General features: G+C 36.8%; 1 protein-coding gene across 1 annotated transcript; it reads right to left on the reverse strand.

Annotated features, from left to right (window-relative positions):
• Positions 1–10,281: 10,281 nt before the first annotated feature.
• On the reverse strand, positions 10,282–21,545 carry C4H1orf141 (chromosome 4 C1orf141 homolog). Its single transcript, XM_081817085.1, is given in 5 exon segments — positions 10,282–10,869; positions 12,619–12,808; positions 14,054–14,123; positions 20,300–20,450; positions 21,510–21,545. Coding segments are annotated over 5 exon segments (1,035 nt in total).
• Positions 21,546–23,450: the final 1,905 nt, after the last annotated feature.

The following is a 23,450-nucleotide window of genomic DNA, read 5'->3' on the forward strand; positions in this document are numbered from 1 at the left end:
AAAAGAGGAAACTGAAGTTCCATGGAGGGTTTACATGCATATGTCCATCCAAGCAGACAACTCTAAAAAATGTTGGGGTACTGCAGTCTTCTTCTAATGACTCTGGAAAAGCCAATGTTGTTGATAAGTCACATAGCTGTGTGTCTACATTGCCTCCTCAATTCTTCTTAGGGTTAATATTCAATAGCCACTGACCACTCCGTAGTTAGAATATAGGTATATTTCTATAAATGTTGGTAAACAGTAACTTCCCCAGTTTCTCTGAGACTTGACTATGGTCACCCCAGTCTCTCCTCTGGGATCCCCCAGGCCTCCCCACAAACGAGCAACCAAAGGAATAAGTCTAGGAGTGACATCCTGCTTCAGCCATAAGTTTCATTGGCCCTGGCCTACACTGTGCTCACTGTTAAATCTTTTGCATATAATCCCTGGTTCTACTAAGCAATCAACATAGCTGCATGGGAGAAATCGTGATCTGGGAGGAGGCATAGTCTCACCCTCTGGGTATCCTGTGGGTTAGTCTAAGAAAAGAGTACTACAACCTTATTGCTTAGATTGATTGTTTTCCCTGGAGTTGAGCTTTCCCAGGGTGGAGCATTGGACAGGTAGTCAGCTTCCCATCAAACCACATAAAGGGCGTAAGTCAAGTCTATTCTGGTCACTGTAAGATTTCCAGCCACTAGTACAGTGATGGCACATAGTAAGTATTCAATAAACATTTTTTTTTTATTAGAACATGAGCAGTAAAAAAGAAAGTAGAATCTAAAAGGTCTAGATCTGGAAAGATGATCTAAAATCTTGGGGAAAAAAATCATTGAAAGTTTTCCCTGGTATTCAAGGGGGGAATCTGAGGCTTGACAGGTTGAAGGTCTTACCCAAATAACCATGAATTATTAACAGAACTGGTTGTAGAAGCCTTGCCTCTTGTATCTCCATCCAATGCTCTTTTCACTACACTGAGCTGTCTCTCTTAACTCCAAGGAATCAGGTAATCCTACTTTGAATTTCTTGTAGCACAGAAAAATTCAGAGATAATCAGTACTGTCACCCACATGGGAATTGGAAGATTTAAGTAAGCTCCAGGATTACATGAGGAAGAAATCTCGTATTACAGATGCAGCTGGTTTTGCTTTCCTCCTATTCTTGGAACTGGTGGGCAGGGTGAAGTCATGAGTTTGAGCAGAGTGGGAGAGTTTGGAACAGCCACCATGAATGTGTGAAAGGAAGTCAACAGGAGTTAAAAAAGATTGCTGAGAGCTGAGAGAATGAGGTTGACATTAAATAGGATGACTGTGTGTGGACCTACTCGGTACGGTGGATGAATTTTCTCAGCAATGAAGAATTATCCTTCCCAAAATGTCAATAGTGCTGAGTTTGAGAAACCCTGCCCTAGAAACATTTTAAGTATATAATGGCCACATGTGGCTAGCAGTTACTATATTGAACAGCACAAATATAGAACATTTCCATCATTGCAGAACATTGTACTGGACAGCTCTGGTCCAGAAGATTTTCAAGGTCCTTTTTACCTCTGAGGTCCTAAGCAAATCAGTGAAAGAAAAGAGGAAAAGAGCAAGATAGTAAGAATGCCGGGAGGAAGGGGAAAAAAAGGCAAAAGAATGAATGGATCTGTCTTTAGAGGCATCAATTACCAGTTACTGCCACTAAACATGTGTAATTCATATATGGAACAGAGAGCCCATATTTTGATTCTGGTTCACAAAAAAAAGTGTACTGTTTGGAGCAAATTAACTGTTGGCTAAAATTAACTAAGTATGTTGACAAACTAAATGCCACTTGGGAATCTACACTGTGGCTACTTGTCTGACTAGTTCTTTGTCTCTTTCTTGTTGTCCTCCCACTGCTCTAGCTATAAATGCATGCCCTACCTCTTTTCTGGGCAGAGAACATATGAAATGAAAGTTGTCTTTAGAGTGAAAGAGGCGGTAAATAGGATTTACATTTAATAATATCCCCTCAGCTTTAATAATGATTGGTTTTGATTCTCTCTTTGGGGACCGAAATAAAACACCTTCCTGCTCATACCACACCTGTGTCTAATCCTGGGCACCTGACTCCTGGAGGAAAATGAGATGTCTCCGATGTCTTTAAATAGCTCAATGGCTTCCAGGCTGAAGGAGAAATGTTTTTTAAAAGTATCCAATATTAGAAAAAAAGAAAGGTGATTATTGGATATTCTTTTAGTGGAATGCTGGGAATTGTCAGATGGATTCTTAATGTATTAATTAATTCTTATAAGGGTATGCACCTTTGATTAGTTTTCTAATAGAAAAGTTATCTCGTAGAAAACTACTTGTGATGCAAATGACTCTTGTCTATAGCACAGATAAATTTTATCTGTTGAGATAGAATTGATTTCCCTCTGGTAGAATAGATAAACATAAAGCTTTAAATTTATTGCCCTGTAAGATATTAACCAGTTTGCATTTATTAGCATATTCACTTTAACATTCATTTGGCTAACTTGACTATATAAATCTGTCTTCATATTTTCTTTAGTATTGGTTTTAACATCTCACTCTTTACTCATTAATGGATGGGTTGAATAAAATCCTTGACATATGTTCATTTTATATTTCTGTGAGAGCCATGTATACTTAAAAGAAATCTAACTTAGTCAAGTAATGCTCCTGGATCAAAAGGGTTCAGTGGAAGCCACAGATTTTTATCTTACCATAATGAAGAACTTACCAAGACTGTGTGCTCAGTATCTTCCAACTGATTCTCATGTTTACTCACAACCCAGCTCTGTGCCCTGGGAGGTTGATTTTTATGGATTATATCAATGGGCTCTCCTCACCCAGAGCTGGGACTAGATGAAGCAAGAGAGGCACCTAAGGCAGGGCATTTAAGGAGGCACTCCCCCCCAGGGCTGATGCTGCAGTTGCATGGCTCTGACAGGAAGTGTCTCCTTGTATGTTGTGCACTAGACACTCCGCTTGCCTCACTCTGGTCCCAGCCTTAACTCCAGACTTTTGATTGATTTTAGACAATGGGAGGTGCTAAAGGCACCAGAGGGCAAAAGGAAAGTGAGGTCCCAGGGTACTCATTTTTACCCTGGCTTCCTCCCTGGGATGTTACCATAGGCTTGCATCACATGTTCCTCTCCCTGTCTGCATTCCTCTAATCCCTCCTTCCCTTCAGCCTGTAGACCTAGGGTGGTTACTAGCTCTGAGGCCCTATGTTATCCCTTGTAGTTTCCTTACAGAGCTGATGCCTTGGTAAGTAGGCCCTTATTAAGTTCTCAAATTATCCACTTTGGCTGTGGATAATTTTGACCATCTGAGTCCTGTCAGGTCCCTGGGTGATACATAATTAGCAAGTCCTGAAAATGGCATGGGCTGTTTTGAGAAGAATGGCTTCTCTGCCTGCTAGAGGTGTTCAAGCCAAAGCTGGAGGGTCAGTGGACACCAAAGCCACCTAACCGACTGAGCCACCCAGGCGCCCCTAGGACTATTTTCTGCTTCCCTGTCTTCAACTGTGAGATTGCCCACCCAGTGGAACATTTGAGTCTGCACAGCAGGCGCACTGCATTTATTGCTGCTTTCTCTGAATTGGGGCAAGAAGGGAAGAAAATAATCAATTCCTTAGTGCTTAGAGTCTTTTAATAGATTAGTCCTACCAGTCAAGAAACTTGGGCTAATCACTACCACCCTTAATGAGGCATCTCACTCCTCCTCAATGGGGAAAAGTGAGTAATGAATGGGGCAGAAGACCATGGATATTGCCATGAGGAAGTCCCACTCTCCACAGGGAAACATGAGAAGGGAAATAAGTATTCTTCCCTAACTTGACCTATTGAACTTAATCATTAAGGTTAGGGTCGACCAGGGATGTGGAGAGGAGATTTGTAGCTATCAGGGAAGCTCTATTCCTTACCTTTTGTGAGAGTGCACCTTTTTGAATTCTCCCAGGAATGTTGGTCAATAATGTGAATTTTGCATCCAGAAGACTCTAAACTATACATTAATCCTTATATTAACTAAATTAGCTCCAGGACCATGATGTGTCAAGATAAAAATTTCATTTACTATTTTATTTCCATTCTCACATTATGGCCAGGCCGTTGCCCAGTATGATTCATCAGAGGTTCTGTTATGAGATTAACATACTCCAATAATAAAATGCTAACAACATAGAGATACCCGATTTTAAATATAAACCCCCTCCTACTATAAAATTCCTCATGAAAATTCAAAAATTAAGGTCAAAATGACAGTGTGTTAGAAGGTGGAAGAGCGTCAGTACTGAACCCTCCAGACTAAGAAGTCACTTTAATACCAAAAAACAAAGCAAGCCACTCCATATTATTTATACAGAGTTTTATTCAGGGTAATTTACTGACAGGGACAATCAGGCTGGTGGACAGACGATCCAGGTGTTACTATACAGCTATAATCTGCTCCATAGTCTCTGCTCATTCTCTGCACCTTCATCCCCAGCTTTTATGGAGTGAAGGACATGGTGGTGAGGACACAGGGTAGTTATCTAAAGTGGTGCCATCTGGGGGCACCTGGTGCCTCAGTCGGTTAAGGGTCTGTCTTCAGCTCAGGTCATGATCTCACGGTTCTGGGATAGAGCCTTGCTTCTGGCTCCCCGCTCAGCAGGGAGTCTGCTTCTCCCTCTCCCTCTACCCCTCCCCCCACCCATGCTCACGCTTTCTCTCTCAAATGAATAAATGAAAAAAAAATCTTTAAAAAAATAAAATAAACTGGTGCCCTCTGTGTGCCAGAGGGGAGAACAAGATGGAGGGCCAAAGATGGAGTCAGCATTCCTACATTGTATTAGTCTGTTCTAATTGTGGAAATAACCCCATTATTTTAGTGATTTACAACATCAAAATATTATTTCTTGATCATGTTACCTGAAGGTCATGGGTTGGCTGAGGCTCTTCTGGGCTTTGCTTAGCTGACCAGGGCTCCAAATGTCTTCTCATACTAGCACCCAGGCTCAAAGCGTGACTACTACCTGAGACACGCTCTTCTGATGGTGGAAGATGGGAGCAAAGCTAAATCACTTGAGTCATGTGTGCTCATATTTTATTGGTTAAAGTAAGTATCATGACCGAGCCCAAGTCAGTGAAGCAGAGAAATACACTCCAGCTATGCAGAAGCATGTCAAAGGCAGGGAGGAAGTAATTGTGAACAAATTTGAAATACTGTAAACAGTAGTAGTTGAAATTTTTGCCCTAATGATTTGAAGTCTCCAACCTCCACTTTTTTTTTTTTTTAATATTTATTTGAGAGAGAGAGAGAGAGCGGGGGGAGGACAGAGGGAGAGAATCTTCAAGCAGACTCCCGGCTGAGTGTGGAGCCCCTAGGCAGGGTTTGATTTCACAACCCATGAGATCATGACCTGAGCAGAAACCAAGAGTCAGATGCTCAACTGACTGAGCCACCCAACTACCTCTCCAACCTCCACTTCTAACCCATCTTTCTTATCTTCTCTTCTGCCATGTCTCTCTCACTTCTGCATTCTTCTGCTTTAAGGGGTCATATGATTACATTGGGTCCACCAGTAATTCAGAATATTCTCCATATTTTAAGGTCAGATGGTTAGTAACCTTAAATCCTTCTATAAAGTCCTTTCACAGCAGTATCTAAATTAGTGTTTGACTGAATAACAAGGGGCGTGAACCTTGGGGAGACATTTTTGGAATTCTGCCTACCACACTGGCTTCAATAATAAAGTAAGAAAAACGACTTGTGAATTCATCTAGTCTTAGTTCCTGTCATGTAGGAAATTGGTCTATTCCAAATATCCATTCCTAGGGGTCAATTCTGATTATGTCCTTTTTGATAGGAGATCACCCATTTTTTCTAGATTTTTCAAATTTGTTGGAATAAGTTTGCATGTAATGTTTCTTCTGATTCTTTTCCTTTCTTCTATATCAGTTTCTTTTCTCATTCATAATCTTATATTCCTTTTTTGCTCCTTTCCCTTAAATCAGGCTTGAGAAGGGCTTATGCATTTTAGTGTATTTTAAAAACAAACACACAAAATAACTATTGCTTTTATTTATCCTTTTATACAATTTTTATTTCTACTTAAGTATTTTTAGTGTTTCTCTGTATTAATTTCCTATTCATAATTTCTTGTGGTTTATTTTATGCTTTTTCTATTTTCCTGAGATGAGAACCTTGGGATCCTTTTCACTAAATCTTTTTCAGGAAAAAAGAGAAGGAGAAGGAGGAGGAGGAGGAGGAGGAAAAGGAGGGGAGAAAAATGAAAACTTGACATTTTCTTTTGAACTAGCTTTTGCTGTTGTGCAAAATGTTTTGGAATGAAATGGTTTCCTTTTCATTTTCTACCTTTCAATTTGAGTTTTGATTTCTTCTTCATCCCTTCTTTATTTTCAAATAGTAAATAAATTTGGATTTTGCTTTATGTTTATTCTTAACTTTATTGGATTATTTTTTACAAGTCTCTACATTTATTTTAAAAAAAGAATATTGGGTGTTTCTGCGTGGCCCACAATATAATCAATTTTCTATGAACAAACCCCCAAATCTATTTTCCTCTGTTTCAAAGAAACAGAGGTCTATATCCATTACATCAACTTTATTAATTGCATTATATAATTACTCTGCATCCGTACTTTTTTGTTTTGTTTTATCTGTTTAATTCTGGAAGAGATGAACTGAGGCCTTCCACTATAATTTTATTTTTATTACATTCTCCTGGGATTTCCAGTAATGTTTACTTTATATAATATAAGCCACTTTCTTCTTTGGCACGTACATAGAGCACCAAAGATGCTGTTTTCATATATTGTGCTTTTATTATTACATAAGGTATAAGGTCTTATTTATTGTTTTTAACCCTAAATTTTAGTTTATCTGATATTAATAATGCCACTCCCACTGCTTTTTATTTCATTGGTCTGATATCTCTTTCCCCACTCCTTTATTTTCAAGATTTTTTTATTGCTTTAACTATATTTCTTATAAACAGTATATAGTTAAGTGTTATTTTTTAAACTCAGTCTGAAAGTCTTGTCTTTTAATGGGAAAATTCAACCTATATAAACATAATGATATTTGATTTCAATATTTTTATGATTTATTTTATATTTGTTTTTTTCATTTTCCTCATTTTTTCATATTAATCCCATTTCCCCTTTTATTTGGGGGTCTTATGATATATTCTATTCAATTAATCATTAACTCTTCTATCAAGATTATGCTCGAAGGTAATAACAAATCCCACCAGTATCTTAAAGAAAATAATATAGTGAGTGTGCAAGTGTGTGTGTATAGTGTGCTGCGCTTGAATCTCCTTAAGTGTCTTATTGTTTTTTTTATCAAATCACTCCTTGTCTCCTCTAGCAGCTCTGTGCGTTTATTTTATAGCTGGTTACTGAAAGAGTTGGATTTGGCAGGGTTTTAGCAAACAGGAAACAACTTTATTTTTTCTAATTATTTTTCTCACTGCTAATCCTATAGAATTACTGTGTTTACTTCTTCCTCCCCACCCCTGAAGGAGATCTCTGGCAATTTTCATAATTTTGTCCTTTTCTCTCTTACAGTCCTGCCTGGCTGGCCACTGGCTGCTGCAGGACCCCTTTAGATGGGTTGCTATTTTCTTAGTTGGCTCAGGGAAGCGCAGGTGTTTGCAGTATTTAGTGACTACAGTACCGTGAAGGTAAAATCTTGCCCACTATGGAGTGGTGCTATAGAAGCAAGCAGACCACAGTCGCTGGTGAGGCTTCCGGGGGAAAATTCACGGGTCTCTGACTTCCCAGTTTTCTCACAGGCTTAGTGGTTCCTTCCTGGCCTCTTGGGGCCAATGAAACCAGAAACACATACGACCAAAGATAATCTTCCCCTCAGGTAATCCACAGCTCCCAACAGCCAGCTGGTCTTGGGACACAGCACAACCTCCATCACTGCCTTGTGACTCGGAGTCCGGTCTCCAGGGCCATACTCAGATCTCAGCACCAGAAAAGAAACCATGTCAATGCTTGCACCCCACTGCCTGACGATCTCAGCAGCTGTTTGGCTTAGAAGATGACAGATGGAAGCTGAGAGTAGAGGAGAAAGGTGCTGAGTGTAGGTCACTACCTTCCCAGAACCCACTGCTCCCAGCTGTCCAGCTGTTTTAAAGGAGAATTCTCAGCCAAATGGAATTTTTAAGTTGATTTAGTACCTTCCTAAAAGATAAAGCTCACAAGTTCCAGCAGAAACTTCCAAAAACAACGAATACAAAAATCCTTAGTTCTAATTTGCATCTAGTTTGGGCTAAAGTTCAAATACTGTAGTTAGGTCCAGCATTTAATTTAGAAAAGATTGGAGTAAGAGACTTTGGGAGGGCATCTTTTAAGATGTTATGTTAAGAGCAGGGGAAAGGGTGGAAATAGGAAGGGAATTTTTAATGAATGTTTACTACACTTAAGTACTCAGGACTCCACATTATTTTTTTAACACTGAAAATAATAATACTGTAATAAGGTATTGTTGGGGTTGAGGCTCAGACAGTTTACATTCTTTCCCCATATTTATTCATGTATGTCCATATCCAAGGTCCACATGTCATTATCTTACACTGAGTATCAGGGAAAAACTACCATCATTGTTTATGATATTATTAGGTACGTTTTCTATTTCTTGTTATTTTTATTGTTGGTGATTAAAAAGAGTTTGCGTTTAATCTTCTGAGCCAGCAGGGTAGTTAGGGAAACTGTTTTGCTTTGCAGTGAGCCAGGGAAGAGGGAAAAGGGGGATGGGGTGGGAGTGGGGGTGAAGAGACTGGATCACAGCAAGCCAAGAGAAGGAGAGGATCCATTCCTATTTGCTAGAAAAGAGAAAGATGACTTCATAACTTTGAGTTGCTGCTGCATCTCCTTCAGTAACCAGAAGAAAGGTACAGAGCCAGGAAATGTTGTATGGTCCTCCTCCACCTCCTCCATACCTGAGCCCATCATCTTATCTTAAAGCCTTTTACTCTTGCTCTTCCCTCATTTAGAGTTTCCAGTTGCACCCCTCGTCCCTAACTCTCCCCCCACCCCCATGTTCTCCCCTTTTCATTCTGTTTTAGAGCCAAAACCTGACTCTCCTTGGGAAGAGGTCCCCAAGAGGAGCCTTGGCACATGGTAAAGAAAACCTCTAGTCTGAAGTGGAAACAGGAACTTGAACAAATTTATGTCCTCACCTGTGAAAGTTGCCAAAGGCCCCCAAAGCCTCCCCTAACAGAAATGCTTCTAACTAAACCTACTTCTCCTCACATACTAACAGTTCAGATTTTTAAAAAATCTTTAAACAAATGGATTAAGGGCGCCTGGGTGGCTCAGTCGTCAAGTGTCTGCCTTAAGGCTCAGGTCATGGTCCCAGGGTCCTGGGATTGAGCCCTGTCATCGGGCTCCCTGCTCAGTGGGAAGCCTGCTTCTCCCTCTTCCACTCCCCCTGCTTGTGTTCCCTCTTTTGCTGTGTCTCTCTCTGTCAAATAAATAAATAAAATCTTTTTAAAAAATAAATAAACAAATGGATTAAAAATGAACTTCTGAAATCCAACTTGTTTCTAATTTGAGTTCTGCCTTTATACTGCTTGGGTTAACGATAAACAGTAAAATAGCAATATAATAATATATGTAATGTTCAGTAATCTATAGGACTTGCTATCAAATTTTTTTAGCTTATTAAGGATAAGTTATTCTTTTAAATTACTTAACAGTTCTGAAAAAAGTCAAAGTTATACTTGGAAAAGGCATTCTATAGCAATGAAGTTCCAGTGTCTACTAACAAAAAGCTATTTTAAATTTTACAGTCTTTTTAATTGCATGAATTGCTAATGTAATACTATTTTCCAATGATTATCCAAAATGCTGATATACGATTAATTCCACATGCATCAAGTTAATGGTACATTTGTCTTATTTGATACTCAATTATTAAGCAAGGTTATTGATGTTATTTGGCTTCCAACAGCAAAATTACCAGAAACAGTCTGTGTCATTCTTGGTCTCAAATCAGACTTAACCGTGGAAATGCTGATAATTGAGGAATCTAATTGAGATCATAAAAATTCATGAACTAGTTCCTCTTGTTGATAATTATTTCCTAATTTTGTCCTTTTATTTACTAAAAATGTTGGCTTTTCTTGAACAGATGACTGTTGACTTGTAATTCCAATGTCAATGCTTTGCTTTCTTATACCATCCATTTGAACATTATTTTGGTAAGAATTTCTTCTATGATCTTGGAACTTCATTATTTGCTTTTTGTTACTTAAATATTGCTATATAAACAATATTTTTTGAGGTGTCTAAATTTCATTTGACTAGTTTAACAAATCATCCATTGGTGTTACATTATTTAATTTATGGACTTTGAGTATATTTTTTAAAGGCTTTGAGCAATGTTTGACTGGTAAGGCACTGAATTTGCTCCTTGGTTTTACTGTAGAAAACATTCTTTCAAAGTTGCCATGTCTAGCACTCATTTCTTGAATAACACTTTTATCAAAGAAGCCAACAAATTTTTTTGTTAGGCTGGAAAAAGTCTGTGAGAAATTGTACAGTTTACTCCAGGATAAGTTTTCAAGTGTCTGCTTATTAGTTTTCTTTCTTAGTTTACCCTCTACAACTCTATGGCCCACTTCAAAAGATATTGCTTGTATATCTCTTTTCCATGTTGTAGGCATAATTCTTTTAGGTTTGGAAGGGATAATAAATTGATCACTAATTAAAGATTTGAGGATTTCACAATTTCTTTCTAAAACAAAATCTGCTCTTTTATATGGGTAAATGTTTTCCTTTTCTATAGGATGGAAAGGAAGCTTATTTTTTGTCAAAAGTAACATTTGTACATATCCAGTCTCATGGAAAATTATGGGATTTGTGTCATTTTGTTCCTGTGGATTAAAGAAAAGAGTATTTAGTCATCAGTCTAGTGAGACAAGAAGGCTATATATATTTTTCAACATGAAAATAAAATGGCAAAATATTCTAAAAATGACTACAGAGACGTTTTTAATATGAACAATAATGGTATTCAAACACACAAAAAAATGTACTTGTATGTGACACACTTCCTTCTCTTAATATTCTGCTGAGATATTAGTAAAATCTGAACTTTTGGCCTACTAGAATCCTTTTTGAATAAAGTGAGATATGACAAAATAAATATATTTCTTAGATGTGTGCGATGTTGTCACTGGAAAATAGGATAGTTGGTGGGATGGAACATTGTTCTGGCATTTCTTAGGTTCCCACGTTCAGAAATAAGAAGCATACCAAAAAAATGAATTGAGCCAAAGATCTTAAGAGACATAACTAATTATAAGCCAAAATTACAAAGTCTGGATATCCTAATAAATAATTCCAAGAATATAAAAGTATCTTTACAATATTATATTTATTCTTGTACTCCAACCCTTACTTAGCACATAAAAAGCACTCAATATGTATTTGCAGAATAAAATAACCAAAGTAATAGATTGAATTTAAAAATAGACTATTTTTGTCACAGTACTAGCAAAATTTGTATGTAGGAGCTACTCACTAAACTCTTTTCCATATTTCCATTATAGGGCAAAAAGATTAACTTTAAAGAAACTGGTCAACTATGCATATTACCAGTATTTACTTTGCAAACTTTAAGTCAATGATTGCTACCTTTCCTTTAGAAATATAATTAATGAAGTAAGAAACCAAGGATCATCTAATTGTACATCAGCATACTTAGTGACAAAGGTATATTATTGCCTATAATTACTAAAAGATGATGACAAATCTAGTTTTGCAATCCACTGGGATGTCAATGCTACCTATTTAGCCACAGTAGTGGAGATTTGTCATATTTTTGGTCTGTCCAACACCTCTGGGAATTTTCCACCTTACAAATCTACGTACTCTTAAACAGAGACAGAAACTAGCTTTATTAGCCTCCCTTGAGGTTAGGGCATGTGACCTAAGCTCTGCCAATCAGATACACCTGAGATAGTTTTCAGTTCAGAGAAGGCAAGCACTGGCAGAAGTTGGGCATTGTGAAAACCACTCTAGTGAGAATGGCAGCAGATATATCTGCTTTGAAGGGCAGCAGTGTCAAAGATCTTAAAAATAGTATCTCCTGCCCAGAATCAAAGTCATTAACTCCATAACAAAAGCATGGGTCCCGGTGGAGCAGTCTGGGGTTGTAACTGGGTGACTCCTGACTGTATAGCTTTCTTTTTTTTTTTCTTGACTGTATAGCTTTCAAGCCAGATTGTCTCTCCAGTCTTCCGAGAGACTCTGTGAGCTACCAAATAGCCTTTAATGTATGTATTTTCTGCTTCAAATAGCTAAAATAGACTTAGAAAAGTGAAACATCATGCAGTCCCCTTTTGAAAATACCATTTTTGCTTTATATTTCTTTTATAATCAAGAAAATTTGATAAAGCCTTCTTCATAAAGAAAAACACAAAACTTTCAGTTGATGCAAAGGAATCCCCACTTTTGGGGTGGCAGTTCTAAAAAGAGCATTAAGAATCTAAGTGTTGTCACTTTGTAATGCAAAACTGAAAAGTAAAAAGGATTTATCAAAGATTCCAGTCACTAGAATATAAGATTCCCACAAGTAGCAATTATACACATATTTACTGAACAATAGTAGATATTATTACCACGTGAGAAGTTACTGTCTTTGGTGGACTAATGTTGATTATCTTGGCATTTGGCTTTTTCAATTCATCCTCAAAGCACAAGGGAAGCAAGCTTTTCTTTCTTATGGAGCAATATTCACTTAATTGATCATTTTTTATGGTTTTGTTTTCTTCCGTGCTAAATTCATCCATCTGTGGGGGAGATTTTCTTCTGAAAATGAGCACAAGTTCAGCATAAATAATGATAGGGTTGATTTCAGTTTGTCAGTTCTGGTCTGTCTCCCCGATCCCTCAAAGTCACTGCCAGCTTTTCCCCCAAATCCTCAGCCATACACTTTCCACATGACAAGACCATTCCTTCCTGCCTTGTGTGTGGGGGAAATGGCAAAAGCAGGGGTGGAAGCAATACAATAATATATATGCCTCTTTGACTTTTGAGTGTGGACGAGATATATTATGTAGCGTAAGGACAACCACCAAAGGTAGAGAGGTATTCGCCATATCTTTTGTTGAGATTCTGGGGGAAAAAGTGCTTTGTAAGGCAGCTTCCTGACAACATAGGGTGGCCCCAGCTTTGTTAACAATGGTATGGTATAGTTAAAGGCCGAAAGAGGATATAGTTTTCATTCCAGATTTCCTTTGGTTCACATAGGACATGGACACTGAGTCTAGGCTTACCAAGGTGGTTGCCATTTCAGGGGTGAGGTAGCCCATATCAAAGGCCTGGCATGAGTGAGGTATGGGTAGTCTAAGGACAGATGAAGGTCATGACGGAGGCTCAGAGGGTTCTACCACACTAATGAGAGCTGAGAGTGGACCCAATCCAAGGTCAGAGAGAATAGATCTTATATTCATGAACCACAGATGTCAGCAGCCACAGAACACCTAGAAATGAAACCAGCAGTAAAAGGGCATTGACCAAGATACTTACTCAAGTACCTTTTCCTCAATGTCAAAAAGTCCAGTGAGCATCTCATCACATACTCAGATACCGTCTTAGAAACAGGACTGAGATAAATTTAGAGAGGCTGTACATTATTGCTCCAAAGTGTAAAACACGCTGGGTTAACATGATTTTACTCAATCTGAGTATCTAATGAGAAAGATCAGAGCTTTATACAAAACCACAAAGCTACTTTTCTTACATCCATATTGTAGTGTATTTAAACTTGTCTCTACTAGAAAAACACAATTGTATTCTCTCTATTCATTTTTCCATGCCCTTCTTTCCATTTGCCTATGAACTTGAAGCAGATAGAACATGAGTTCAAGGTATGAATGTGCTGCTGATGAGTAGAGCACTCTTAGACCAGTCATTGCATTGTAGTACAGTCCTAAATGGTAATAATGTGCCCGAATAAATCCATTCTGGTCTACTAAAAAATAAAAGGCAGAACTCTTCCTATTAGAAACATCATTGAACACAATAAAATATGAAAACATTAAAATAAATTACCTTTTATTGATACAGTCTTCTAAGTGACCAGACAAATGTAATGATTCCTCAGGGTTTTTTACAGTTTGAGCTGAAATTATAAACAATTTTCATAAAAGTGACACATATATAATGGCATTTAGAAAATACCTTGTATAAAATATTTTACAATGTAAAATAACAATGAAAAGCACCTGGTATAGTGCTTGATCTGTAGTAACTACTCAGTTAGAACTTTTATTTTTTTAAAAGTAAGAACTTAAGTGAACAAGACAGAACTGGAAAAGACTGAGGTCAAGGATCTAATGTTTGGCTAAGACAAATCAAACATAAAACTGGTCTTGGACATTTTTGTGGAAGAAAGACATTCCCAAATTTTCAAATCTTTCCAACATGTAGTCATTATTAGCCAGCAGGAAGCTTCAGATGGTTAAACACTGTTGGTAAAGAGGGAGGTTAGTTAGCAGAGGTCAAACAGATCTTGCCATCTGGCATGAAGGAGGTGTCCAGGGTTGAACTCTTCCAAATATGCTTAGCGGACACTCCAGCATTTCCCTACTTTCTTAGAAGTGTTCCCAGACATATATGCTATTAGCAGTAAATTCAACTTTTCTTTTGTCCTGAAGTAGTTTGTATTCTAGTGCAGTGCTTCCCAACATTTTTCACATCATGGTGAACATTTTATTTTTTATTTTTACTTAAAGATTTTATTTATTTATTTGATAGAGTGTGTACAGAGGTGGGGGGCAGAGGGAGAGGGATAAAGAGGGAGAAGCAGACTCCCCACTGAGCAGGGAGCCTGACTTGACTCCAGGCTCAATCCCAGGACCCCGAGATCATGACCTGAGCTGAAGGCAGATGCTTAACCGACTGAGCCACCCAGATGCCCCAATGGCAAACATTTTAATATTTCTTATACAGTACACTGGGATAAACACTTAAGTACACTTTGTAGCCAGACTGACATAAGGCCAACCCAGCAGTCTTGAAGGCTGAAGGATCAATGTTTCAGCATAACAGTTTACCACAAAAGCTCTATTCCAGCAAAAGGAAACAGTCAATAAACAAGTAAATAAACCAACTAATAAATACATAAAATAATTTCAACCACTTGTAAGTATTATGAAAACAAATAAACATGGCACCTCACCTATGGTGGCTATAGAGGCTTCTCTCAGGAGGGGATATTTGAATAGAAGTCTGAGAAAGAAAGGCAACCAGGTGAAGCTTTGGGCAAACAGACTACTAGGCAGAGGAAATAGCAAGTGTTAAGTTCTCACTGTGAAATCAGCTGGGAATGGTGAAGGAACTGAAAGGCCAATATTGCTGGAGTGTAGTGAATGAGGGGGAGAGTGGAGAAAGCTGGGAGAGACAGGTAGCAGGGGCCAAATCATATAGAGGCACATAGGACATACAGAAAACTTAAGACATTATTCTGGTTATAACAGAGATCATTTAGAGGGTTTTAAGCAGAATAAGACAGAAGTTTGATTTATGCTTTAGGAACATCACTCTAACTGCTCTGAGATGGACAGTCTGTGGAGGTATGGAGGAATGTGGAGGGCGCTAGCAGCAATGGAGAGACCAATTAGAAGGCTATTGCTGTGGTCTAGATGAGACATGGATTAGACAAGGATTGTAGCAGAGGGAGTGCTGGGTAATAGCTGGCTTCACGTTATATTTTGGAGGCTAATCCAACTATCCTGATTCATGGATGGATATGGGAAATATAGAAATCAAGAATGATTTCTAGGTTTTAGCCTCAGCGATTGGGTAGCCTCAGCGAAGCTATTTACAGAAATGAGATAGGCAAGTGGAAGAACCAGGTCCACTGCTTGAAACAAGGGGCTGGGTTGAGGTTCCCTGGCTTGTGAAAAATTACTCCTTCCCAGGGCCAACTGGGTAACCAGGAACTAAGTTAAACCACTTCAGGGCATGATGACTGGATCTGCCTTATCTGCAGTATTTCCCTAGCAGGGGAGGGAACATTCACAACTCTAAAATCTGGTTCATCCTGAGGGCCATGAGGTCTGAGTGGCAGCAACTTCAAAACTTCTGGAAAGGAAGGAGTAAGGTGAAGTGAGTAAATGGCAAGTGAAGAGAGAAACTTCTAAAATTTTAAAACATATGAAAAATATAAAGCTAAGAAAGACAGCCAACAAAGTTAACAAGCGAAGATAAATTCAGTAATAAAATTAAATAGAAGAATCCAAAAACAACTTTAAAATTCTAAGGTATATATTAGCATCATGTCATAGTTTGACAGTGTCATTGTTGACATCTTAGACTTGACAAAACATGGTATGTTTAGGAACTTCAAAAACATAAATGAAAAAAATTCATATAAAAAAACAGATATTGTGAGATGAAAACAGGCTGAAGTAAGAACAAAAAAGTCAATATAAAAAAACCTGGAAATCTTGAAAATAAATTCTATATCTCTAGATTACATAGCCAAAGTGAGAATTAGTGAGCTGGAAGAAAACGCCAAGGAATTCACTAGGAATGCACAGAGAGAAGAGCAGAATTTGATAAAGTATGTTATGTATTTGATTGTCATTGACTTTAAAACTAACCTTATTTTGTATTTTAAATGAAACATTAATATTTATTGCATTTATACAAACTCTTTTCTCAGATTGTTTTAGATTATTATTAAATTATTTTCTTCAGATTATTTTAGATGTAAATTATTTTTTAAAATTTTATTTAGAGAAAGAGAACACACAAGAGTGCAAGAGGGGGGAGGTGCAGAGGGAGAGAGAGAGAACCTCAAGCAGAGTCTGTGCTGAGTTCAGAGCCCTACACAAGGCTGGATCCTATGACTCTGAGATCATGATCTGAGCCAAAACCAAGAGTCAGACACCTAACCGACTGAGCCACCCAGGAGCCCCTAAATTATTTTGTTTTTGGTGTTTTAGACTTTTGCAGTGTTAGTCTTTTGCTTTCTTTTTAACTTAACTTATGGAAGTATAATTTGCACACAATTAAATGCATGCATTTTACATGTATAGTTAGATGAATTCTGACATATATATACTCATATAAGCATCAACAAAATCAAGATATTGAGTACTTCTATTATTCCAAGATAGTTTTCCTATGCTCTTTTTCAGCAAGTTTATTCAATTTGTTCTTTTCTCTCTTTCAAACACACTGGTTATCTCAGGTTTGGATACCTGTTTTTTTCCCTCATTATATTATCTTGTCTAATCCAGTCATAGTTCTGTCCTTTCACATTGCATTCTATGTGATTTTCCTAAACCTGCCATTCAGACCTTTGATTTGGTTTACTCCAGTGTTTATTCTCCTCTTCGCTACTTTAATATAATTTTAGGTTGTGTATTATCTTAAAAATATTTTTAGCTCTGACAGCACCATTTCATTTTTGGCAATTATCTTTTATATCTTTGAATCTTGTTTCACAGAATCCTCATTTTCTTTAATCTCTTGAGCATATGAAACAATTATTGTCTAAATTTCTTCCTGTTTCACAGGGTACAATTTCCATCAGAATGTGACCATTAGCTATCTTTTAAAGTATCTCCTTTATTTGCTACAAGATATTTAAAAAGTCCCATGTTCTTGTTTTTCCATCTACTCACCTTTGAATCAGGACACTTAAATCCAGGCTTGAGACTAGTCCAAAAATAATAGAGGAAAATCTTTGGACACTCTCCCTGTTTATCTAGATACTGTTAAATTCTCCCCTTAGATCCAGATGTTACCTTATGTTATGAGTTCAGGCATTCAGCTGCCTGAACAAGCTGGTGAGGGAGCTGGAGCCCTGAAACATTATGGGGAAATTTGTTTCTGTGCACTATATGTTCTGTGAAACCTCTTCATGACTCTAATGAGGTGGTGATGGTGGTGGGTACTCTGTCCATCTATGTGTGAAGTGCCACATGGGTTAGAGTCCTCTCTCTTGGGATAAGCAAGTTTGAGGAGGCATTTAGTCAAAGAAAGGCCTCATAGCTCTTGGGCTGTTTGATGGAGTCATATATTTTTTCTTTACACAGTTGCCCTTGTGGCTCTTATTCATACTTGGAAAGATGATTCCTAGGAAATTGTATCTTGTCTGTTCTGTTGTCAACCCCCCTTTCAAGACCTAGCTCTTCTAAGTTAGGAGGTTTTCCCCCTAACTGAGTACATCCGAAGCAATACTGGGAAGCCTAAGAAAGAAAGGGCTAGGTATGATCATTACATTTCTCTCAAAACACTAATACAGATTTGGACTGCTGTTGACTTGCAAAGAGGAAAGGGATCCCAAAGGGGAGGTTTTACATCTTTCTGTGATACATCACTAATAACAATCCCCTTTTCTTTGAGTGTGTGGTGGGGTGGGAGGGTGAGGAGGTAGTGGTTAATAGAAGTATTTTCAGAATATCTTCTACTGGCTTTTTAAATACTCTTCCTTTCTTTTAGGAAATGGAATTGTGAATCAACTTCTGGAATCTTCTTTCAAACTATTTCATTTTGTAATATGTAGCAGATTTTCTTTGAGTTTAGGATAAAATGTCTTAGTTTCAATTTAATGAATTTTTCTTCTTTTTGTTATTCACTTTGGCCAGGATAAATTTGTATTTATGTTGCCAAACTTCCCAGAAGTCTTAATTTGGGACTTTGATAAAAGAACTATAATGCTTCTTCGGTAGAGAGACTCAAGAAATTTTATAAAGGGAAATTTGCTTTGCTGAATGAGTAGAACAGCCTGCTATTAGGAACCACTGCAGAGGAAAATAATGTGGTTAAAAGAGTTCTTGTCCATTTTCCCCCTTTTATGCTAATAGAACTCTGATTTTATTCATCTTTCTCCAAACAACTATGTCTTTCATGGGAGGCTGGGCTCCTTCCTAACTCAAGGAAGTGAATCTTTAAATGATCTCAGCCTGTGCTTTTCAAAATGTGAGCTATAACACATCAATTTAGACACAAACTTAATTTAGCATCTTTTGACCAACATTTTAAAAAGTGAGATAGAATACAGTGTATTACATGTGTCCTTAGTAATAATTGTACAAAACACTAAAATACTACAATCAAGTTCAGCTAACAGAAAAAGACAATTAGGACACATGAAGCTGAATCTTCTGCTTTCTCTATATATCATATACTATATATGACTATATATAATATATAACATTTATATATTATATTATTAATTATTAATATATTACTCTATATTATTGTATATCTTATATGTATCATGTTAAAAGTTGGAAAAACTTATCTAAGCTGATAATGATTTATTGGTTGAGACAAGGGTGCATTAAGCTATTCTAGCCAAGAAGACAGCAGGGGAGGTCTGCTGGAGTGCTTGGGGGGCATTTTCCTATTGCATTGCTCAATACTTGCATTGCAACAATACAATATTATTTATAAATAATAATAGTGATAAGTGTCACTCTTGCCATGCCATAGACTATCATTAATTATCAAATCGGTTATTGGTTTTATATGTTGTTACTCATACAAGTTATCTTGAATAATAGGCACCAAACTGTAAAGTAGGGCTAGGAGGACAGACTACTTTTTTAAGAAACTTGAGGAACAATGGAGGGACTGGATATATCTCATCGAGCCCCTGAATTAACCAATCCTGGAGCTGCCTTACTGATAGACTTCTTGTTATTTGAGATTATAGATATCTTTGGGGCACCTGGGTAGCTCAGTCGTTTAAGCATCTGCCTTTGGCTCCAGTCATGATCCCAGGGTCCTGAGATCAAGCCCCACATCGGGCTCCCTGCTCAGTGGGGAGTCTGCTTCTCCCTCTCCCACTCCCCCTGCTTGTTCTCTCTCTCCCTCTCTCTGTCAAATAAATAAATAAAATATTTAAAATTAATTAATTAATAATAAATAAATATCTTTGTTGTTTGAGCCATATATAGTCAGATTTTATTTTAAATACAGCTGTAAATGTCCCAAATATTCAAGATGAATAAGCATCTATCAGGTGGAGAAGTATGTTCTGAGCATAGAGACCAGAATGGATCAAGTTACACAACAGTTGGAACAGATTGTGACTAGAATCAGTAAGGATAAAGAGACAGAATAGAAGACTGAAAAGATCTTATATACCATACTAAGGAATCTAGATTTTACCATTTTTGTAATAGAGATTATTCAGATGTTATTAAGTAGAGAAATAATGTGGTGATATGATCAGATGCTGATATTCTTTGGTTAAAGATTTTCTTAAAGCTTGTATCTTAAAGTTAGATACAGTTAATTTTCAGCTATTTCAATATAAAAACGCAAAATATATACCTGCAAATAAAGTAGAGTCTTTTTCCTTCCTGTAAGCATTGGATTGAATCCTGGGTGCAGGAGAAATGATGGTAGGACCCAGTGTTCTTCTACATGGTTGTGTATTCTGTGGATATAAATATAAATCATGCAAAGGGTTAGCATTCTTCACCTGAACATCAGGAAAAATGGAAAACTATCTTAGAAATTATTCCTTTCCAGGTATATTGATAAATAATTTAAATTTGATTATTCATATTTGGCATATCTAATTATGATAACTAACAGCTGTCTAGTTCTTTAAATACTTCTAAATATAATGTTTACTTAATCCTCAAAAAACCCCCTATGATATGGATGTTAATAACACTTTATAGAGGAGGAAACAAATCTACAGAAATTAAAAAGTTGGACTATGTTCACACTTTCTGCTAACTTTTATTTTCTTTGTCTCCATTATATTCATATATAAAATTTATTTCTCCAAATGCAGGGAAAGTCTAAATTTCAAATACTGAGCCAAAAAAAAAGCCCTCTTAGTTTACATAGAAACTTTACTCATACATAGATACAGCAGAATACCTCTGAGTAAAAGGGGAGAACTGGAAAAAGTGATCTAGCTTTTCCTAGATTGGCTCAGATTGGCTCTAATGTAGAGGGAGACTTTGGTGAATCTACTCTATCCCTACAAAGATTATTGATGTTTTTATTTTAACAATGAACTTGATCAGGTTCAAAATACACTCTGTTGCTGGAGCAACAGCTCAAATTTCAGTTCAGTTGTTGTATCCTTAGCTGGGCTCCTTGCAGTCTCCCTAAACATGCATGGTTCAGGGGTTAGTGAGAGACTTGGATAGGGGCTACCATCTTTGGCTCTCTTCTATTTGTCCCTCCTCAATTTCTAGAAGCTTGGGTTGCCCTGAACATTGCTCTCTGATTCTTTTGGCTAGAAAAATACATAAGTTTTCTGTTGGAGTTTTAGATGCCCCATGCAGTGCCAACTTCATCCACCCTTCAAGCTAAAAGCCATAAAAATAGCAACTTTGCTCAATGCAAGTCAGTTATTACAAGTTTCTATGCCTTTTCTTTGTCACCTTCTTTTGTTTACTCTCTAGGGTCTTCAGGTAATTTGTGTGTGTGTGTGTGTGTGTGTGTGTGTGTTCTGAATATCTTATATAGAGTTTATAGTCATTGAGACAGTGTGGTATAATAGGAGCTTACTCAGCCATACTGCATCAGAATTCTCCAGAACTTTTACTATTTCCATTATCTTTTCCTATTGCATTGCTCAATACTTGCATTGCAACAATACAATATTATTTATAAATAATAATAGTGATAAGTGTCACTCTTGCCATGCCATAGACTATCATTAATTATGAAATTGGTTATTGGTTTTATATATAAGGTATAATTTCTTAAATTATGCTGATATTCTTTATCATATTAAACAAGTATTTTCTGTAGTTTTATCAATGATGGTTATTGGATTTATCAATTGTATTTTAAATCTTGCAGCTATTAAAATAATTTTCCGATGAAACTCCAGGCTTAGAGTTGGCAGATATTTAGGGTGAGAATGAAAACAAAAGTTGTAAAGAGGCAGGTTAACTGAAATTCTATGGAATTTCTGAACCAGTTGTCACTTCCCCCATTTCCCACTTACCCTAGCCCACATACAAAGTTACAGGAAATTTTATTTAATTAATCCCAGGATAAAATAAGTGCTCTTCTTCTAATAAACTTACTGCTAATGTGAGTTTGGTTTCCAGAGTGAAACTCTCTTCATGTTAGCATCCGAAAGACAGACTACCAGTCAAATAAACCTGCTCTCTGCCCTCTTACGCTAAAGTAAAGCTAGCTGGTTGAGAATTCTGATGTATACACAGAAGAGTTGGCTCTCAATTCTAGAGAGATACTTATTTATAAAATTAATGGCAGTTTCATAGAAAGATTAACCCATATCTTCATTCTTAAATATGAACAAATGAAGATTTATCAGATGTAATAAAAATCAATAACTTCAAAAATATCTATCATGATAAACAAAAGGAACACTGACACCAGAAAAGAAATAATTCAAGAAACAGAAAATAACTTAAGAAAATGAACTCTAATATCTTCAGAAAATGCTGAGAACAAATATAACAGGAGACTATGAAAAGAAAAAAACAACTAAGAACAAGAAAGAAATTTAAAATGTCATTACCGAATCAAAATGAAGTAAAAAGACCAGAATAAAGGACAAATTTTCAGAGACAAAAAAAAAATAGAGAATAGCAATATAGAGGATTAGTTGAAGAAATCTATATCTGACCATTAGAGAACAGAGAAAACAGTGGAAAGGACATTGGAAAAGAAATAAAAGACATTTTTTAAAACCTAAAGAAAGATATTTGACTTTACGGTGGAGTCTATTGAACACTGAACAGGATGAATTGAAGTAAAATTACCACATTCATACATATCCTCAAAACATCACAAAACAACATTAATAAAGAGGAGATCCTAGAAGTTTCCAGAGAAAAAGGTATGATCACTTACAGAAGACTGAGAACTTTTCATTAGTACCATTGAATGGCATGGACAATGGAGCAATGTCATCAAAGTTTAGGGAGAAAAATGATTTTAAAGATATAATGCTACTCAGCTCAACTATCATTCATATACATGGGAAAAATAAATACATGCCATTTCTAGGGAAGTTTCTTGAAGACATATTCTAGGAAAATAAAGATGAAATCCAAGAAGAAGTAAGACATGGAGTATTAGAATCTGGCAACTAACCCAGGAATGGAATGACTCTGACAACTGCAGAGCAGGCTTAAAAGTAATGGGTCAAATTTAGAACAAAATGTCACTGAGCTCCAATGAACAATTCCTCCAAGAAGACTGGAATGGATTCTACTCAATAGAGAACCAATAAGGAAGCTTGACCATATCCACATATAATGAGAAAGTTACATGCTTCTTTTTCAGAGGTTGCGTATCTTAGAGGTAAAAGAGCATGTATCAGACTGTTAGGTTTTTCCTAACTCTGTTATTTTTAATTTGATCTCAGCCAAATTACTGATCTTCTTTGTACCTCTTTTTTCTCATCTATAAAATAGGAATAAAAATAGTACTTACTTCATTGAGTTGTTGGGGATGTAAATTATAGACACACACATAT

Source organism: Leptonychotes weddellii, chromosome 4 (assembly GCF_054177405.1).
Source record: "Leptonychotes weddellii isolate Sample4059 chromosome 4, ASM5417740v2, whole genome shotgun sequence".
NCBI lineage: Eukaryota > Metazoa > Chordata > Mammalia > Carnivora > Phocidae > Leptonychotes > Leptonychotes weddellii.